The 20,271-nt window shown below is 49.4% G+C and overlaps 1 protein-coding gene across 1 annotated transcript in view; it reads right to left on the bottom strand.

The window, feature by feature from the left end:
* Positions 1 to 4,828: 4,828 nt before the first annotated feature.
* The window catches only part of LOC136298052 (syntaxin-binding protein 4-like), a 40,051-nt gene continuing 24,608 nt past the window's right edge, over positions 4,829 to 20,271 (bottom strand). Inside the window, exons 13-23 of the mRNA XM_066198491.1 lie at positions 17,163 to 17,260; positions 15,475 to 15,571; positions 13,334 to 13,461; positions 12,754 to 12,846; positions 12,195 to 12,260; positions 11,910 to 12,098; positions 11,340 to 11,456; positions 10,169 to 10,218; positions 9,188 to 9,318; positions 7,874 to 7,931; positions 4,829 to 7,108 (exon numbers count right to left, since the gene is read on the bottom strand). Coding sequence (XP_066054588.1) covers positions 7,006 to 7,108; positions 7,874 to 7,931; positions 9,188 to 9,318; positions 10,169 to 10,218; positions 11,340 to 11,456; positions 11,910 to 12,098; positions 12,195 to 12,260; positions 12,754 to 12,846; positions 13,334 to 13,461; positions 15,475 to 15,571; positions 17,163 to 17,260 — 1,130 coding nt within the window. The 3' untranslated portion in view covers positions 4,829 to 7,005. The remainder of the gene's footprint in view (positions 7,109 to 7,873; positions 7,932 to 9,187; positions 9,319 to 10,168; positions 10,219 to 11,339; positions 11,457 to 11,909; positions 12,099 to 12,194; positions 12,261 to 12,753; positions 12,847 to 13,333; positions 13,462 to 15,474; positions 15,572 to 17,162; positions 17,261 to 20,271) is intronic.

Here is a 20,271-nt window from a genome sequence, read left to right as displayed (position 1 = left end):
CCTCCGATGATCTTGCTGCTTCCTCTGGACTCGCTCCAGCAGCTCCGTGTCCTTCCTCTGCCGAGGACTCCAGGCACGGGCTTGTCCGCAGGCAGGGTCCCGTGTGGGCAGAAAGGGAGAATAACGAGGGGTGTGTGTGGAGATGCGCTCAGCCCATCCCAGAGTGGTCACAGCAACAAACCTGCCAGAGCTCCAGGAGTGCTTGGACAATGCCCTCCGGCACAGGGTGGGATTGTCGGAGTGTCCTGTGCAGGGCCCTGATGATCTTGACGGGACCCTTTCAGCTCAGGATGTTCCATGTTTCTGTGATTCCACCCAAACTGGCACCTGCCCTTGAGGAGGAGAAACCCCCTCGGGCTGGGGCTGGAGGAGGCAGAGCCACAGCTCCCAAACACAATCTAATCCTGCGCATCCCAGGGTGGATCAGCCCTTCGTGAGCAGAGGGACCCGCTCACCTCAGCCCTTAAGTCTATCACTGCACTGTATTATTTGATTTATTTCATGACTTATTACACACCTGTGAACCACCCACTGAGCAAATATTCCCCAAACTGTACTCTCTAATGAGACACAAGGGGATCACCCAGCCACACTGGGAGGCATCCTCACCTCTCAGCTTGCCCCTCTCCCACCAGCTCTGAAAATCTGTGCAGCGTTTGGTGAATCTTGAGGGGCTTTGCAGCTCAGGGTGAGTGGCCCCTGTTTGTCAGGCCATGTGCTGGGGAGTTGTCACCATGTAGTGACAGTCCTTGGGGCCGTGGCTCTGTGGAGGAAATGACACCAATACTGCTCAGCTTTGGGATGTCAAAGAGTGGATGAGCAGCTGGTCCTGGGGCAGGAGGGCCATGTGGCACCAGAAGTGGTGGAGGAGAGGGATGTGGGACACTGGCTGGGGAATGTTTTACACCTTCAGAACCTTTCAGGTTCTCCCTAAGGACCAGCTGCCCCTTTGCCTGCTGGTATTGAAGTAACATCACGTTTACTGCTGCTTTGTCTTTCCTGCCTCCTTATCACTTCCAGCTGTGGAGTGTCCCCTTATCTGGGCAGGCATTTCAGGAAGCTGCAGTGCTATTTCTGATGAGCAGTATTTCCTGAAATGTTCTGCTATCTCAGACTGAGGAGGCCAGCCTGACACTGCTCACAAACAACCAACCAGACCATCAAATGTCAGAGCTCCCAAGGCTGCAGCCTGCAGAGTCAGAGCACTTTTCCTAAAGACATTTATAGCACAACTTGGCATCAAAAGCCACAAAGTTACTCAAGGCCTGCAACATCTACTTTATAAATATATATTCAGAATAAAACCAAAAATGTATTATAAATAAATATTCTGAATTTCCCACCACAATGCGACTTTCTTTTTCAAAGAAGTCTTATTTCTTTCCTGTTCCTCATTTACTGCCAAATTTCCTCAGAGAAAACAGAAGAAAAAATAAAGCACTATTTTCATCTTCTTGCTACAGAATCTACACCAGCCTGTAACTACTTTGTGCCCTAATTGTGGTGGTTTCCCTTTTGTTCAGGTCAGAAAAACTGGATGAGATTTTGTTGAGTCCCAACCCATCCTTTTTTCTCTGCTGTGCAGCCCTGACTATAATTCCCTTTTTCCAACACTTGTTTTCTCCTGCTGCCAGAAGGTCACCTTGGCATTTTCCAGTGTCAGTGGGCTGCCTTATCCCCTGACACTGGGCCAACTCTCCAGGGGCACTCTCAAGGGCCCTGACTGTCCTTCCATTTACCAGGATGGAAACATACCTTTCCAGAGGGTGTTTGCCTCAAGGGCTGGCACTGACCCTCAGTTTTTTTCTCGTGGGAGCTCCTCAGAAAGAAGTTCTCACCCCTCAGCAGCCCAGCCCAGGAACTGCAGTTAGAAAGGAGAATGTCTTCCAGGAAGGACATCTGGTCTGGAGATATCATTCACCCTCCACTTCCCCCATTACAAGGGCATTTCATTTCAAATTCTGCTTTTGTCTCAACTTTTATGCCTCATCTAGTGGCATAAATTAAAAAAAAAAAACTCAACAGCAATTCAAGTGCATTTCATGTGCAGGAAAAAGCTTGTAGGGATTGTTCATGGTATTGATATTCCTATTTACCTTATTATGAAAGCAGCTGAAAGAAGTTGCAAAGGAGGTTTGTGGCAAAGCTGCAGTCAGTGAGGCCAGAAAATTCAGTGGTTTGTCATGGAGGTGCTGGGGTAGACGGAAGGGAAGGGAAGGGAAGGGAAGGGAAGGGAAGGGAAGGGAAGGGAAGGGAAGGGAAGGGAAGGGAAGGGAAGGGAAGGGAAGGGAAGGGAAGGGAAGGGAAGGGAAGGGAAGGGAAGGGAAGGGAAGGGAAGGGAAGGGAAGGGAAGGGAAGGGAAGGGAAGGGGAGGGGAGGGGAGGGGAGGGGAGGGGAGGGGAGGGGAGGGGAGGGGAGGGGAGGGGAGGGGAGGGGAGGGGAGGGGAGGGGAGGGGAGGGGAGGGGAGGGGAGGGGAGGGGAGGGGAGGGGAGGGGAGGGGAGGCGAGGGGAGGGGAGGCGAGGGGAGGGGAGGGGAGGGGAGGGGAGGGGAGGGGAGGGGAGGGGAGGGGAGGGGAGGGGAGGGGAGGGGAGGGGAGGGGAGGCGAGGGGAGGGGAGGCGAGGGGAGGGGAGGCGAGGCGAGGCGAGGGGAGGGGAGGGGAGGGGAGGGGAGGCGAGGCGAGGGGAGGCGAGGCGAGGCGAGGCGAGGCGAGGCGAGGCGAGGCGAGGCGAGGCGAGGCGAGGCGAGGCGAGGCGAGGCGAGGCGAGGCGAGGCAAGGCAAGGGCAGCTTCACACTGTCAGCCCAGCCCTTTCTGCAGTGTCATGCTGAGGAGGTGCTGTCCAGCCCTCTGCCACAGGTGTTCAACAACCCTTAGAAAATCAGCACTGTTTAAACATTAAAGGCTTGCTTTAAAAATTCAGCAGTAAAGTCCACCTGCCTTTCAGAGCCCCATTTAAAGCAGCGTGGAGGTGTATTCCACTCTCTAAACCTGGGTTTCAGTCCAGGTGTCACTGCCACTGAGAGAAAGAGGCTCCAGCGCTGGGATAGACACACCAGCCTGCTCCACTGCACCATTCTGGGCTGGAGCTCACCTCTGCTGCCTCCACACCTCTGTAAAGACACCTTTTAAGCACTTCATCTTGCTCTGTTTCACCAGAGCTGAGCGAAAGCTGGATCTGCTGTTCTGACAGCCAAGAAAAGTTGAAATATAGAGGCTTTCTTCACTGAGAACAGACCAACAGTACCCAACCCCACAGCATTCGCAGACCCTCTTGTGCCAGGAGGTTGCCCCCACATCACATGGATCCCTCGGGCTTTGCCTTCCCTGTGCCACTCTCACTCCCATCTGTTTTTTGGTGCAAAACTGAGATGAAATGTGCTGCCCAAGGTCACACAGCGAGATGGCAAACATCAGTGGCAGGGATGAAACTGGAGACCAGCAGACTGAGATTGGGTTCCTTTCCCCATGGGACTGCAGATGGACGGTGTGCTAATGGCTCTGCAACATTCACCTTCCAAGATAATGTCGAGGTGGCTCCCTGCCCCGCCTTCCCTGCTTCTGCAGCTTTTAAAATAGATACTTCAGTCTTCCTTTGGTTTATTTTGTGAGGCAGAGGGGTCTCCCACCCTCTGACCCACCAGCAGCTAAGAACTGAATTTCTGCTTTGCATAAGAGAAATACAGAATTAACCCATCCCATCAGTGATATTTAACCCCCAAAGCTGATCCCACTGATGCTCTTTAAATGCATCTTTTTGATGCATTTATCACCTGCAGTGCGTTGGCATGCTCTGATTATGGGGGTTCTGCATTTTGGCTCATAAAATATTTGTCATATTCCAGCCTGTCACAGAATCATGGAAACAGAATCAAGGCTTGGGTGAGAAGGAACCTTAAAGCTCATCCCATCCCACCCCCTGCCATGGGCAGGGACACCTTCCAGTATCCCAGGCTGCTCCAAGTCCCATCCAACCTGGCCTAGAACACTTCCAGGGATCCAGGGGCAGCCACAGCTTCTCTGTGCCAGGGCCTCCCCACCCTCACAGGGAAGTTTTTCCTGATATCTAATCTAAACCTACTCTGTCAGTGTGACAAATTCTCCTTTGTCCTGTCACTACATGCTCTTGTAAAAACTCCCCCTCCATCTTTCATATAGGATCCCTTCAGGATCTGGAATGCCACTCAGGAAGATCTGATACCATTCAGGTCTCATTTTTATCACAAATACTCCTTCTCATTTCTGTGCGGTCATTCTGGGACCCTCCGAGGCAGATTCTCTGAGACAAACACAGCACATTGTGACAGCAGCACATCTCCACAACCTTACAAGCAAGCTGAAAGTATTGCAAATTAATCCAGAATTCAGCTCTCTTGCAGAATGCTAGACAGGCCCTGTATGAATGAAGAACATCCTATTTAAATAACTTCTCTTTCTGTGCTGTTTGTTCTTTTATGCATTTCCCCTTTTGCCTCTCGGTAGTTCTGTGAGGAGATGTCACCCTGTGCCTTGCTGAGTTCTGCCTGATTCCCCTTGCCTGGGAGTAAAGCCTGACACAGGTTTGTTATTCTGGGTCACCAAAATCAGCGTCACCTCCAGGAGCAGAGCTCTTGTCAGAGCTTAGCTCTGAGCACTGCTCTGCAGAGGTGGCGTTAGGAACAACGGGATTAACAGGGAAAGCGAAGGCTGCTGGGCTCAGAGCAAAGGCAAAAGGAATATGGTAAATTCAAAGGAAATGTTGGAAACCAGCTGAGAAACACGAAAGCTTTGGTAAGCATGCAATGCATGATCCTTGTTTGATGTGAGGCTCTCCAGTGGCTGATGGGAACACGGAGGATTTCCTTTCCAGAGGGGCTGCCAGTAAACCGAGAGCACAGAGCTGTTGGGGCTGTTTAAAAGGTTAAGAATTTCACAGCTCTTTTGGAAACAGACAGCTCAGGAGACCCCAAATACAGTGGCCTTAGGGCAGCATCCCCTTGTTTCCACCCCTTGCCAGGTGCCAGCACCAACTGCACAATGCTTATCTCATCCAAACCCTCACCCACTGTGATGCTTTAATACAAAATCTTCCTTTTTGAGACCTTAAAATACAGATCTATGGAGTAATAGAGACTGTGGAAGCAGCATCAAGGATTTCTCTTTCAGACCATGTAACTGGTCCCTGCTGGGACACTACTGGTGTGTGCCTTTCCAGCACTCAAGGAGTTCAGTACTCGTATTTTGAGAAAAGTATTCCATGGTTGTCAGAGGTGGTATTGAAAATTCTGTTGATTTCCACAACAAAATGTTGATTTTCTAGATGATTAAGTACAGCCTAAACAGGTGTATTTTCCCCATAACTTCCTCCTTTTCTCCCAGATGTCTCAAGTGGCATTGGGTATATGAAATAACACAGCACAGCCCATCTGTGGGTCCTTCCCAAAAAGATCTGCTCCTTCCCAAAATCCTGTTTGTGCTGTTCCCTGACAAGTGTGACAAGCAGTGGCTGGAGACGTCTCCCTGGGATGCCACCTCTAGCCAAATGCTTTTGGAGAAACCCTGCCAGGAGCAGATTGGGATCTGCTGGGTAACCTCAGGGGAACTGGAGGTGTTTATCCAGAGTCAGGATGCACCAGACTGGTGAGACTGGATTTTGCTGTGTGTACCTCTTACCTGTCTGTATAACACAGGAGATGAGAACAAAGCTCTAGGGCCAAACCCACAGGTAACAGGATTTGCTATCATTTCATCACAGCAGAGAGCATTGGGGAATGAGCTATTAAACACATGGTATCCCAAGATGACTATTTTCTCCTTCCTGGGAATATTCCTTTTAAACAGTCCAAAGGATTATGTCTCCTTTTAAAATAAGTCCTTTAATTTATATTCTGAGGTATGCATTCCCAAGATTTAATTTACTTCAAGCTACGAAATTAACCTTACCCAAAATTTCAGACTGGTTATTTATGTGATATAGTCCACCACATGGTTGCTGGTTTAGCAGTGCAGTGATACCTTGACTGCAGGAGATACTGGTGAGGGTCATCACTTTTCCTAAGCCTTTAATTTAGACAATAAAGGATCCACATGCTTTGAAACCCCCACAAAGAAGATTTGAAGTAATCTTAACAAATTATTTGTAAAAGCCAGATTGTAACCCATTTCCCTGCAACTTCTCAATGCATCTCCCCAGGAGCTGCCAAAATAAGAGGGAGGAAGAATGGTCTCAGGCTGTGTCTTTGTCTGTGAGACACTGAACGCAGCAGCTGCAATCAGAACCCAGAGAGCAAACTCCTTGTGGGGAGTGTTTCCATTTTATTTTCCAGACCTCTGCCCATCTCAGATCTGATCCCCATTCATTGCTGTCTCAGTCTTGCATCATGTGGATCTCATTTCCCAGTGACACCAGGGACCTTCGCTGAGCTATGTTCACTATGCCCACTATGTCCCGCCCCGCGTTCCAGGGAGGGCTCAGTGGCCACGCTGTGACCCGAGCACCCTGCTGGCCGTCCTGCACTCTGGCCAACAACTGCCTGAGGTGCTGCTTCCCTCTTCAAGCATTGCAGTTGGGATGAGCTATACAAAAAGAATAAAAAGAGAAGTACCTACCCCAAGACAGCTAGGACACTACAGATTAAGCTGCTTTGATTACAGTCACTAAATAGACTTTGGTTTTTCATCTGAAATACCAAAAGGGATCTGTTAGAGACCCCTGAGTCCCTCGGGTACATTCATGCTACCCAGAATACAAGCTCTAAAAGGCTGCCACTGAAATCCAGGCCTCGGTAGCCTCTTGAGAATATTTTTCCTATAAAGCTGCGAAACCGTGAGCAAAGAGCCATGTATGGTAACTCGGAGGTAGACACGCAGGGGGAGATTGCTGAAAAAGTCCTGTAGAATTAGTCTTGTGTCAGAAAGCTTGTTCTCAGTCTGCTTGGTCTGGAAGCTGAGGTGCCTGGGGGGTGTCATTCCCGTATCCCATGGGATGCATGGCTGTGGTCCAGAGCACCACCAAGCCATGGGATATTTATGTCAGCTTCTTAGGCAGTTCCGTTGGGCTTGGTGGCTGTGATTGGTCACTCTTGGTCTGGCCTGCAGGAGGGGGCCACGTGGTCTTCTGATGAAGGTGGCTGAAAAGGAGAAACATGCCTTAGGTAGTTTGGGAGAAGGACACAGAGGATAATGTGAAGACAGCACTCGTTACTTAGGAAAGAGGAGGAGGCCACAGATCTTGCCTGGTTAGACTGTGCAGGCCGCCTGTTTTGTCTGAAAATGTTTTTCATAACCTTGAAATTATCATTTGCGAATGGGTACTTTGTACCTAAACAAAGGATCTGTGCTGGCAGATCTTCAGGTTGAGTTAAGCTAAGAAAGCAGTAGGAGATATTTAGGTCTCAAAGTGCCCTTTCAGATAACTTTAGGAAATGGCTCTGTTAAATATAAGCTATTTAAGAGATTTCAGGGAAATTTAACAGTTTAAGGTCCAAACAAAGCCATGTCATGCTGCTCTCCCTGTCTGGTGCTTCATGGCATCTCAATATCAGAGCATAAAAGATAACATATTCAGTGATGCTTTTTCCCTTACACAGAGCACACTATAAAAATGCCAGCTAGACAAGCCACAGAACCACAAATTCCCATCTGGCCTGAAGGAAAACCAGCATTTTATAAAGCAAAAGAGAAATCCAGGAATTCACACCATGCCGGGCAGGAAGTCTCTTTCTGTCTAGGAATTTCACAGTATTTCTCTGTCATGGCCATCTGGAGGCCTCTCCGAGACTGTCTGATCAAAATTGTCAAGCAACAGTTTCGGTTAAAAAACCCCAACAAAGCAAACAGGAATTTTTAGTATCTGTGTTGTCCAAATTACAGACTGCAGCAGTTTTGACACCTACTCCTTGTAATTTGGGATTCCTTCAGCAGGCAGGCACTGGTCCTTGTCCCATGGCAGAGCTGCAGATGGAAGCACAGAGCCAAGTGTTAACGCAGAGAACATGCCCAATGCTGCTGCATTATGATAATGCACATTTAAATGGAGCAGGAGCTCAGAAAATGCTGACAGCTCTCGTAAACCAGAGGTGTTCCTGAAAGGCTGCAATTATTTCCTTTGTGTCTTGTGCTTTGAGACAAAGCCAGTGCTGGGCCATGGCCACGCTGAGCTAGTGAATAGCATTACAAAGCAAGGACTGGGCACCTGTTTGGGGCTGTGCATTCACCTGGACGTGACACTGAGGAGGTCAAACACTCATTTTGTGTGGGAAGAGACAAGCAAGGTCAAATAATTGCAGCCAAGAAATGTTTATGGCTGGTGGACCAGAGTCCCAGACTGGGAAAGTTAATCCAGACTCCCATGGAGCTGGATGCCTGTTCCCTGATTTTCTCGCAAATGTGAGGAAAAGGGAGCACGGCTGGTTTTTACTCCAAGGAAACGGGGAGGTGACTGTTCCCTTCCGATCAGCATTGCTGTAGTTGTACCTGGATGGCATAAGGAAGGTTTGGATCTTGGGTTTAAAGCTGTAGGGAAACTGGACAGGGTCCAGCACGGGAAGCCCCAGGCCTGCAGGGAGTGGCTGAGAAGGCTGAGGGAGCTGGGCTTGTTTAGCCTGGCAAAGAGGAGGCCGAGAGACAACTTCACAGCTCCCACTGCTACGTCAGGGGCAATTAAAGGGTGCTGGAGCTGAGCTGTTCTTGGCAGTGCAGCCAGTGTAACTGGGGGCAGTGGGCACAGGCTGCCCCTGGGGGAGCTCAGGCTGGGTGCTGGGAAGATCTTTGTCACAGAGCAGTGAGGGAACACCATCCAGGAAGGCTGTGGATCCTGGCTGGCTAAACCCACTGCAGATCCACTCTACTGGGATGGCCCGATTTGGAGCAGAAGATCTGATCTCCAGCAGTCCCTTTCAACCAGCATTTCAATGATTGTGTGAAACCATCCTCCTGGCTGTTAGGGTGGTTTTTTTCCCCTGGATAAATGCCGTTCCTCTGGCCCTGGGCAGTAGTCTTTGACTCCATACCCTGCGAGTCTGCATTGCAGATTCAAAGATGAATCATATGGATATAAGGAGGGCAGTTACATCTCAGTGAGCATGAGAGAATCAGGGAGGTTTAACTGGGATGGAAAAATATGGAAGGGGCTGGAAACTGTCAATAACACTGACAGAGATCCCTGAGATTGCTGGGGTTCAGCTCTCTCCGGTTAATTTAGTGCTTACCGTCCTTGTTGGAGAGGAATGGCGCTAATAGTTCTTTAGCTTCTGATAGCAAAAGGTCAACAAGATCTGAAGATGGAAGAGATGTGTCTGAGACTGCGTCTGTTTTATCCTCTTCTGTTTCATGGTTGACGCTTATAAATACGGAAAGTGCCATCAATACTTCTGTCAGAGAATGGTCATTGACAATCCTGGCCAGCCTCTCAGCATGTGCTACATAAATTGTGTGTTTGGGGGCTTGCATCTCCATCCCTCTGCATTCAAGTGTCTGTTAGACACACTTGCATTGCTTTGTTCCAGACAAACAGCAAAGTATTCTTTAAAATTTGTCAAAAGCATTTATTTACCCCTCATTATATTAGAAATAACCAACTTGGAAACTTAAAAACTGATTTCTATCCCTCTTAAAACCTGGCTTTTAAAGGGTCTGGTCATTATTGATGGGACAGTGACTTTTCAATGATTTAATCAGTTCAAAACACACAGAGTTTTGATGCATTTATGCCCAAGTGATAGGAGATAGGCTCAGGTTGGAGGGGAATCCAGAAGCCTGAGCACTATTTCTGCAGCCATTCATCCAGCTGAGAGTCTTGAGAGCTCCTTGCTTACACTCTATCTACTCTAACTGCTGATAAAAAAGGATGTGGTCCTGGAGCCAAAATCTGGTTTACATTTGGAAAAGCAGGTGGGTCAAGATTCTGCTGCTCTGAAACAGCCTGCCTGGGGTCTCTGCTGACAAGGGCAATTTAACCCGAGCACAGTTTCAGGTACTCGCTCCCAAAAAAAGCCTGAACAGAGGCCAAAAATCCCCCAGCACCAACCCACCAGCAGCCTCCAGATCATCTTTCTCCCAAGGTTTCACTTCCAAAGTGAAAGTATGTTTAGAAACTCTGGGAAGGTTACGTGTGAAGCACCTTCCCCTGAGTAAGGTCAAAAAAGGACATTTCCCGTTGCTGTTCACCATTCCCAGAAGCCATCTCCTACCTTTTCTCATCTGGTAAATGACTGTGTGTGCTCAGGACCTTGTGAATGTTCTGTCATGAAGGAAAAAAAAAAAAAAAAAGGGGTTTCAAACTTGTAGGAATGAATAATTCCTGAGAACAAACCCCATGGGTTTTTCCTGATGATCAGATTTAATATGACAGTAATCAGCTTCTGCTTATTCATTGCCCTTGAAGCGAATATCTCAAGGCCTTTTGCAGCTCAGGCAGCATTCATGAATCTGTAGACACATCTGAATTCTGCATTTTAATACCACTGCTAAAATACATGAAATGCAACACCAAAATCCTCTTCCAAGGAATAATTTTGCAGGCTGTATTTCAGTGATCATTGCTGCCAGCAACCCCTGGCTTCTGGGTTGGACCTGCACGTGTAAGCTCTCATTACCATGCACTTCTCCAACACTACTGAGGGGTGGAGAAAAAAAAAGATATTTTGCTCCACTGCTCAAAATCCTGTGATGTTTGACCCTGGGGTCAAGTGAGATATATTTCCAAAGTCTGGCCCCAAACTGCACAGGCTCTAGCACATAGTGCTGAAGCTCGGGAAGTGTCTAATTCTTCCTTCTCTGGAGCAGAGGACACAGCATCTACATTTCCTTTTGCTCCACTGTTTCTGCTTGATTTCAAGAGTTCTTGGGACAGGTTGCCAGTAGCCATAGCAGATACACTAATGCTTCCTGTGCTGGCCACACATACTGGTGTTCCCGATATAGGGAATGAAGTGGAAAACCGGCCAACTGAAAGACTAAACTGTGAGATTTTGAGCGAAATCTGGGGGGGAAAAAGCACTGGAAGAGTAAAGACACTCTCCGGCTTATTTATAGAGAAGCAACCCTCAGCTACAGCAAGGGAAGGTGAGCGTGGCTGATTTTGACAGCAGAGCTGCTGGAGCAGCCTCAGCACAGGGAGCCAGGAAGAGCAGAGCCACCAGCAAAACCTGCACCACAGAGTTTGCATCGCTCCCAGGGATATGAGGAGATCTGAGTTCATTCCCTGCTTCCTCCAAACCAACAGACAGTGACTTTTTTGGTTGAGACAGGAAAAAAAGCCCCTCTTGCTTATGGAGCAGGAAGTTGATTGGACTTGCAAAAGCACCCTGAAGGAAAGAGGCCGTGGTGGTGCTGCAGGACTGGGACAGTTCCACACCTCACCTGCACAAACAGGAGCAGTTTCCTATTGCAGATCTCCAGGCGCTTCCGTGAGACTTCGGATTTTCTTAGCTGGCCATCGGCCAGGGACAGCTGCCTCTTCAGCTCCAGGATGTCCTCCTGAGGCAGGGACACAGGAGGAGGAGAAAGGTGGTGCTGGTGCTCCAGCCTTGGCTTTTGGAAACTACAAATTATGACATTTGCTACAAGCAAAAGCAGTGTCCTTTGGGAAGGGGCAGTGGAAGTTATGCAAATTTTAACACAGATCCAGAGAGTGTGCTGGCCTTGCGGTCCCACACAGCAAATGATCTATGTGCTATTTCATTTTCTCCTGTGTAAATGGAAGGAGGTAACCTTAGTTGTGGCTGCCCTTGGATCCCTGGAAGTGTCCAAGGCCAGGATGGACAGAGCTTGGAATAAACTGGGATAGTCGAAGGTGTCCCTGCCCATGGCAGGGGGTTGGAAGGAGATGGGCCTTATGGTCCCTTCAGGCCCAAACCAAACCTCTATGAACCCACAGAAGAAGAGTCTGAAGGGTTGTGGGTTTTCCCCCAGACTGAGGGATTGCGTTACCTCTACTTCAGAGACGTGCTTTGCTTTTTTTCCTGCCAGCTGCATCTTCAGTTCTGCAATTTCAGCCTCCAGCAGGTGGATCACTTCCTCGTAGTCCTGCTCTGCGCTGTGAGCCTGTCTCTGCACCACCTCGGCCATCTGCAGTTTGCTGTGCAGGGTCCGGTTCTCTGACAGGAACCCCAGCGCCTTCTGCAAGCACCCAGAGCTCCTGATGAACACACCACGTCCCCCTCAGCTGCCAACCCCCAAATCCACCCCAAGCACCCCAGAAATCCCTTCACTAACTTGGTTCAGCCTCTGAAGCTCATCCTCCATCAACTTCTTGCTGCTCTCCACTTCTCTCAGGAGAGACTGTGGGAAATATTTTCACCAGATTAGAAGCAACAAATGACAGGACATTTTCTAGAATGTCCCTACCCACCAGAATATTATTTTACAGAAGTTCTGTGCACTTTTACCCCCACAGGGAGAGCTTTCAAGGCTGTGACCTGCAGAGTTCCACCCGGACACAGCCGAGGTGCTGACAGCCAGGTGAGGGTGAGAGCACAGGTGCTGCTTCTGTTAATCACACACTGGAATTCTTAATGAGACCTGCTTTTTAAATATATTAAGTCCCTGCTGAGAAGGGACTGCATGCTTTGAGTACAAATAAGTTTTCCTTTGAGGTTGAGAGCGAGAAAGAGGCAATTAAGGAGAGTGGAGGGTGAGAGGCTCCTGTGTGACGGGGAATGCACAGAATGCAAACTGGTGACTTCTCCAGAGGGACAGGCCACCCCATTACCCCCATGGAGAGCTACAGCAGAAACACCCCAGCCAAGAAATCTGCTCTGAGGGGAGGTTCCACCTTCAGCCTGCGGACTTCGTGCCGCAGATCCCTCATCTCCAGCTGCAGCTGCTCCAGGTCCTCGTTGCCATTGCAGTTGAGAGAGTCAAAGGTCTGCAAGGAGAGGGACAGACTCATCACACATTGAATCAAAATTGCTTCAAAAAGGAGGCAGCAGTTTTATGCAGTAGATCAAAAGGCACGTTAAATAATTCAGCTCCAGGATGGTTCATTTTGCCCCACAGAATTTCACTCTCTGATCCCCCATCATTGCTGAAATAGCTGATCTAGAGTGAAATTTCACTTCATGAACCAAACGAAATTACTTAGAACTGATTAATTATGGCTATTTTTCCTTCTGCATAACTGCCAGGCTGCTTCCTCATATTACCCCATAGTTACTGTTATTTCCTTATTAAAAATGAGAAGTTTGCGGTCTTTTATAGAATTTCCTATTAAAAAATGATTAATGAATACTTCTTGTCTTTCTAACTCTAGCACAAGCAGAAAATGGTAATTTAGCTTTTCCCATCTCAGAATTCCATGGATTTCATGCAGAAGATCCATGGATTCAGTGTAGATGAGCTTTGGGGTGACTGACCGGGGAGTGAAAAGCCGATGTGTCCAGCAAATTGGCCACTTCGTGCTGAGTGAAGAGCACGGAGCCCGAAGCCAGACCAGCCTCGTCCAGCTCCTCCTGCATCACATCCCTGAGTGCTTGGAGAACATCTGTGAGAAACAAACAGTTTTTACCAGGCTAAAAGAGAAAATTGCTCTGTGTTAGGAGAAAATGCCACTGATTTTGGGGCCATCCACTGGTGCTGAGCAGGGTTTCGAGATGCCAGACAGGTTTCTCTAATAATCCTGGGTTCCTCTGCAATCCCAACAAGCGTAAATGAGTGGTTGACAGTCTTTATCAGACTTCTGCTTCCTATCCAACTGGAGAACCCTACATTTTTAGAAAACCCCAGATATTTTCACAGGGGAGTTTTCATGACTATGGTTCTGAAAGTTTTAAAATTTTAAGCTAAACCCGCATTTCCCTGACAAAAGGCACCTGCTGCCATTTCTCATGTTGCTGATTTAAACAAAAACACAACTCAGTGAGTTCAGCACTTAGAAAAAGTGTTAAATTGACAAATCTGAAAATCCACATTCATTTTGCTTTCAGACATGAAGGAAAGCACAGCAGAAGAGGCTGAGTGGGACAGGGGGGAACCATTGGGGAGGTGGCACCAGGGTCCCAGAGCTTCCAGTCACAGGATCACAGAAACATGGAATGGTTTGGGCACAAAGGGACCATAAAGATGATCTCACTTCATCCCCTGCCATGGGTAAGGACACCTCCCTGCCCAGGTGGCTCCATAGCCCATCCAACCTAGCCTGGGACACTTACAGGGATACAGGGGCAGCCACAGCTTCTCTGGGCACCCTGTGCCAGGGCCTCCCCACGCTCCCAGGGAACAATTCCTTCCCAATATCCCATCCATCCCTGCCCTCCGGCAGTGGGTGTGGGAAATGGACTTTTTGAGAATTCTTAAAGTCTGACAAGTGGGAAGCCATTCCCTGTGTCCTGTCCCTCCATCCCTTGTCCCAAGTCCCTGTGCAGCTCTCCTGGATCCCCTTTAGGCCCTGGAAGGGGCTCTGAGGTCTCCTCCAAGCTGAAGGCAGCTCTGCAGGTGGGGTCTCACCTGAGGGGGCAGAGGGCCAGAATCCCCCCCTCCTGCTGCCCACACCAGGGCTCAGCCCAGCACAGGAGGGGTTCTGGGTGCTCACAGCCAGGGCATGTCCAGCTCTCATCCTCCAACACCCCAAATCCTTCCCCAGGACTGTTCTTTATCCCTTCTCTACCCAGTACGGATTTGTGCTTGCAATTGGCCTGAGCCAGGTGCAGAACATACACTTGGCCTTGTTGAACTTCATGAGGTTCACATGGTCCCACCTTGAAGCCTGTCCTGGATGGTGCTGGGTCCCTGGGCTGCAGCAGGAGCCAGAGTCTCATTTGCTAAATACCCTTATTTCTGTTGCCACAAACTACAACACCAGCCACGTGTAGGAGAGGGCCATGGTTCCCTGTCCCATCCCTCACTCTGCACAAAACATTGATCCAGATGCCTTGTGACTGTTCTCTCTGCTGGGACATTGCTGATGGTTTTGGATTTTTGCTGAAAGCCTGCTGGGGAGCAGACCCTGTGGGCCGGCCAGGATCTGGAAGGCCACAAAAAGCAGAATTGGCTTTTATTTTCTGTATCTCCTCTGGCCAATTCCTGCTAGGAAAGCGGGAATTTTAAGGAAAGTAAGCCCTTGCACCAGCTTTCTTTTAGTCTGATTTTACCTATGATAGGACAATGGGAATGGTTTTAAACTGACAGAGAGTAGGTTTAGATGAGATGTTAGGAAGAAATTCTTCCTAGTGAGGGCAGTGAGGCTCTGGCACAGGTTTCACAGTGAAGCTGTGACTGATCCATCCCTCGAAGTGTCCTCTTGGACAGGGCTTGGAGCAGCCTGGGATAGTGGAAGGTGTCTGGCGGAACGAGATGAATTTTGAGGTCCCTTCCAACCCACACCATTCCAGGATTCCGTGATTCTACAGAATGCCTTCTTTGGTGTTTGTGACTTTCCCTGTTTATAGGCTCCCTCACTACCCAGGCAGGTGTCTCACCTGCCACTTGTGTCCCTTTTTAGCTGCCAGTGAAGCTACCCAGAAGTGCCAGATTCCCCCTGGGCAGAGCTCCTGCTCACCTCCGTAGGCCACAGTCCCCTGTGAGTCCGTGGTCAGGCTCTGCCGGAGCTGCCTCTTCTTCTCCTCGGTCACATCCAGACCAAGATACTGCAGAACCTTGAGCAGAAACAAGGAGCCTTTAAAAAGAAAAATACTGGAAAAGCAACTCTTTGAGGTAAGCACTGGGAAGACACTTGGTGCTGGGTTTCTCCAGGCAGCATCTCCCAAAGGAGCAGGCTTGGATTGGATTTCCAGTCTCTCCTTTGCTGCACATGTACAGAAATGTCTGTTCCTGAACACAGGTTCACATCTCTCCAAGCACATTTTATCTGCAGTCAGATTTGCATCTCCAATGAGTTTTCAGGACTTTTATCAAAAGCCAGTGGAGTTTCAGCAAGACTCAGCTGGCAAGAGCTCTGCCCCTCCTCACTGCCCCGAAATTGTGCTTGGGACCAGGAAGATAAAAGCTATTAACAGAGTATTTCTCATGGAGAGAGGAGACATTCAAACATTTTGCTCCTCTGCTGCATGTTTTGCTCTCTCATTACTCCCGATGCCCTAAGTTCTATTGATATTTATCAGTTCAACCTCAGGGCAGCACACAGAAGCAGATAAACCTTTGCAAGCCCCACTTCCCTGCAGGCAGCATCTACCGAAAGCTTTTAAAAGACGAAGTCGAGCTCAGCAGACTCTGGGAAAGAGACCGAGTGAAAGGTTCCCCTCTGCCAGACTGTGCTCACAGCTCCTGCTCCCAGCACCTCCCGGAAATCCCCTGGGAAGGGGCAGCGCAGGGATCCTCGCTCACCTTTCCAGCACCAGCAGGGTGGGATCCACCTGGTGTCCCGTTCAAGTCCCACCTCCTGCTCCTCTGCCCACCGCCCCTGTGCAAGGCAGTGCCGCAGGCTCCCAGACTTCAGGGTGTTGGCGGGATTGGCCACCCCAAAGCCAGCTCAGCTTGTGCCACTCGGTGTCACCCCCCACCCTGTCACCGCCGCCTAACACAGCTTTTAGGCTCCTGACAGCCGAGAGGGGCTGCTTTGTCCCCGCGAGGAGCAGAGCTGGCAGTGTCAACGCCATCCCGGATGCCGCTGGAGGAGAATGACGCGGCTCTGGAGAGCGGCTCCGCTGCGCTGCCGTCGGGTGGCAGCAGATGTTCGTCACACCGGGCCCCGCACGGAGGGCTCTGTCCCCGCGTCCCTCCCGCAAACGCCGGAGAACCCGAAGTGCCAGACTGGGACACGGCCCCCCAAGGCACCCTGCCCCTCCCCAGGGTCTCGGTGAGCAGATGGGCACCTCCGCTCCGTGCCCATGGAATGTGTTCCCCATAAAATGATGGAAGAATCGGAGGTTCTGGATGGCTCCTCGATGGGGTATCTCCAACCTCAGCCTCCCCTCTGCCACACCAGGCTGCCTGAGGTCACCTTAGCAGTGACAGCAGCACCAGAAGTTTGGAGGGCACAACCTTAGCTAAGATGTCCAAGGGAGCTGCAGCTGCCAGGAAAAGACTCCTGGAGCTTCATGGAGCACCAAGAAATAACCAAGATGCGCCAAGAGATGTTTAAATGCCCCTTTGGACACAGTCAGGATGTTTCACCCTCTTTACCTTCAGAGGCTGGACTCAATCTCTGGCAAACCTGAAGATGGATTATTTCCTGCATAGTGCACAAGGAGGGGACCTTGCTTTGGGGAGAGGGGCCCTGCCACTTACCAGTTCCAGTTTTCCATCCTTGAGCCGGATATGGGGATCCAGGGCTACTTTAGGTTTGGTGCCTGAAGCTGCTTTGTAATTAGAAGCTGAAGCAGGTGCTGAAAAATCAAAAATAGATATTAATGGAGAGGCATTTGGGTAGAGGTGTCTGCAAAGCAAAATTCAGATCTCTCGTTGCATGAAATATAAAGTGTGTGCAGCAGGGCAAAAATCCAAGTCCAGGATTTAGTAAAACCAGCTCTGGAAGGCTGAACTAGGTCTCTCTTGGAAAGATTGGATACTGGGGCAAATCCTTCTGAAACTGGGCTTCTGCATGGCTTAAAAGAAGATGTTTCATCCAGGGACAAAGGACTGCAAAAATAGCACTTTGGAAATTTCCAGTCACAGAGTTTTGTGGAGTCTTGGAGTTATGGTGAGCTGTGAGAAAAACGAATTAAAATCTGCCTGGTTCTTGTCTACTTGGATTAAGCAAAACTGAATGAATTCCTGACCCCCACGGCAATGAACAGATTAAAAGTGGTGCGGAAAAGCACCACTCTGAGATTTTTTCCCTCCCCAAGACTGCAAAAAGCTTTGAACCCTTTTCCCCTCAGCTGGGCAGGCAGGGTTTTTTTTTGGTAGAAGGCGCCACATGTATTGTGAGGCAGCCACAGAGGCAGAGAGAGGCAGAGGCAGCAGCTGCCATGCTGGTGAAAAGCTGTCACGAGCTGGAGGATCCAGCTACCAACACCTGGCTGAGCATTGCCAGCACTGCTGCACACCTGAAAAGGTCCAGAGCACAAGCCCTGCTCCTCCATCCCTGGAGGGAACCCCACCTTTTCCATTACGATTAACACTTGCCTGTAAGGAACCATGATACTCCCTGGGAAAATGTGGGAATTCTAGGCACAGAAAATTCTCAAAATCTTGTGCATGCGGGCTCAAACACAAAAATGAATACAGGGTTCAACCTGAGACCTTGGGAAAAGCTTCCAGCTTTAGAGACCGTAAGCAAGAATGTGGATTTGTAGTTAGATAGAAACATGTTAAGCTAAGTAGTGGAAAATTTTAAAGTTTAAGACATAGAAGTAGTTATAAAGGTAATAAGTTTTAAGGTGTAGTATTAGAAGTTTGTGTGTCATTATAGATTGGTTAAAAAGGTCTGCACTGTAGCAAGACATGGGATACAAATTAATTAGGGATTGGTGTGATAGTAAAAACATTCTTTGTGGCAGTAGTTTATTGGCTAATTAACCTTTGAGAGACCTTGTAACTTGTCTTGTGACCACTGACGACCACTGACCATGCACACCTGACCTCTGGCTTCTGCAGTGAAGACATTCTCAGTCCTTCATGAGACTGAGGCAATAAATAATGCTTTAAACATCTCTCGGTGGCCCCATCTCTCTCACACAAGCCTGACACAGGAAAAGAACTGTAGAAGGTGCTACCTGCTCCTGAAGAACCCAACCAGACTCCAGAAGGGTGGTGCCTGCCCCTGCCCACCCTCAAACCATCAGCCCAGGTGAAAAAATTCCTTCTCATGCCAGTCACAAGATTTGCCCAGGGAGCAATTCCTTTCGCCTGCTCAGGATCTGGTTAATGCCACGGAAAGCTGTTTTGCCGAGTAACACAGCTCCTCTGGAATCCCTGCAGCACTTCTCCCCTCACCCTTCTGTCCCAGGTGCCTGGAGAAGGCAGTGAGGAGCAGCAGAGGTGCTGCATAATCCTCCTAATCCAGGCATCCATCTGCTCTGCTAAGGCCAGCAGCTGGGAAGCAGCAAGAGATAGCAAATGGGTTTGCTGGATCAGCCACCACCACTTCCCTCTCCAAGTTCAAGGGCAGAACCCTTACTCTTCGAGCCATGGCTAATCAGGATTAGCTCCATGTGGCTTTGCTGTCAGCTCTGGACACAGCCATATCCAGGGCATCCATCAGGCACCCAGAGAGAGGCACTGCCTGGCCCAGGCTCCCAGCCTGGCTGTTCTTTCAGAACCACTTGTCTCCCTGGATGACAACACTGACACAAAGCCTCCTTGGCATCCCACATTCAAATCCGGGAGTGATAAAATCCCCCAGATAAGTCAGGCCATTGGTGGGTCACTGCTGGTGCTGGGTTGCTCTGTCCCCATCCCCAGGACTTGCTGTCCGTGGAGGCCACCTGAGTGTCCCTGGCATGTGCAGAGCACACAGGGCAGGGAGGACAGAGCTCATCCCTGTGCCAGGGCCTCTCCAGTGGAGCATGGAAGGCAGAGCTGAAGCTGCTGAGCTTGCCCAAGGTGAGCCAGGCATCCCTGGGAGCAGCTGCTCCATCTCCTGCTGATCTCAGGGATGGACTAAACATGGTTTACCTCCCGTGCTTGCTCTTAGCCTTCCAGAGGAGAATTGCAGCAAGGCACAGGGATTTGTAAGCAGAGCCAATGTTCCAGGGAAGGAAGGACTGTTGGATTTGAGGCTGCAAGAATGGTGGGCAGCATTTGTTCAGGATTTGTTGGGAAAGCCCATCCTTCCCTCGGGACAGGAGTACCTTCCTATCACAGGGAAATGGTCTACCTTGGTGGAGGTTGTCTCGCAGGGCTCTGGGGATTATTGAGGTTTCCTCAATAGTATTAAGAGATTTGGGAAGCTGCAGGATGATTCAGATTCACCCCCCATTGTTGCCACACTGTTGGATGAACAGGGTGGGTCTCTCCACAAAAGTTAAGGAGAGCTCAGGAGACCCAGACCATGGAGATGAAACACAGCACAGAAAAACAAGCAAAAAATTGAAGCTTGGATGTAGAGAGAAATCTGATTAATTTAACATCTCTCAGCCATTTCCCAGTTTGGCCAATTGAGGGCATCCTCAAAGCCTGTTCAGAGCTCAGGTTGCTGTGTACATCCCAACTATCATTACCTGACTGTTTTATGCTGACAGACACCCCTCATTCCCACCAAAAGGGAATGTGGCCTGTGGAGAACCTGCTGCATGTCTGAGGTGGGTAAAGCCACCGCTGCAAACAAAACACAGGCTGAGAGTGGAGGGATTTGTCTCCAGTGAATATCTCAGCCCTCGAATGCCTCAGTAAAGAGTTTTGCTACTATGGGCAAACATGCACATAATTACTACTCATTGAGTAAACCAAGCTG

Source organism: Chamaea fasciata, unplaced genomic scaffold (genome assembly GCF_029207755.1).
Source record: "Chamaea fasciata isolate MVZ Bird 193981 ecotype frontalis unplaced genomic scaffold, bChaFas1.0.hap1 SCAF_16, whole genome shotgun sequence".
Classification (NCBI taxonomy): domain Eukaryota; kingdom Metazoa; phylum Chordata; class Aves; order Passeriformes; family Sylviidae; genus Chamaea; species Chamaea fasciata.
This window is presented reverse-complemented; position numbering and strand designations above follow the sequence as displayed.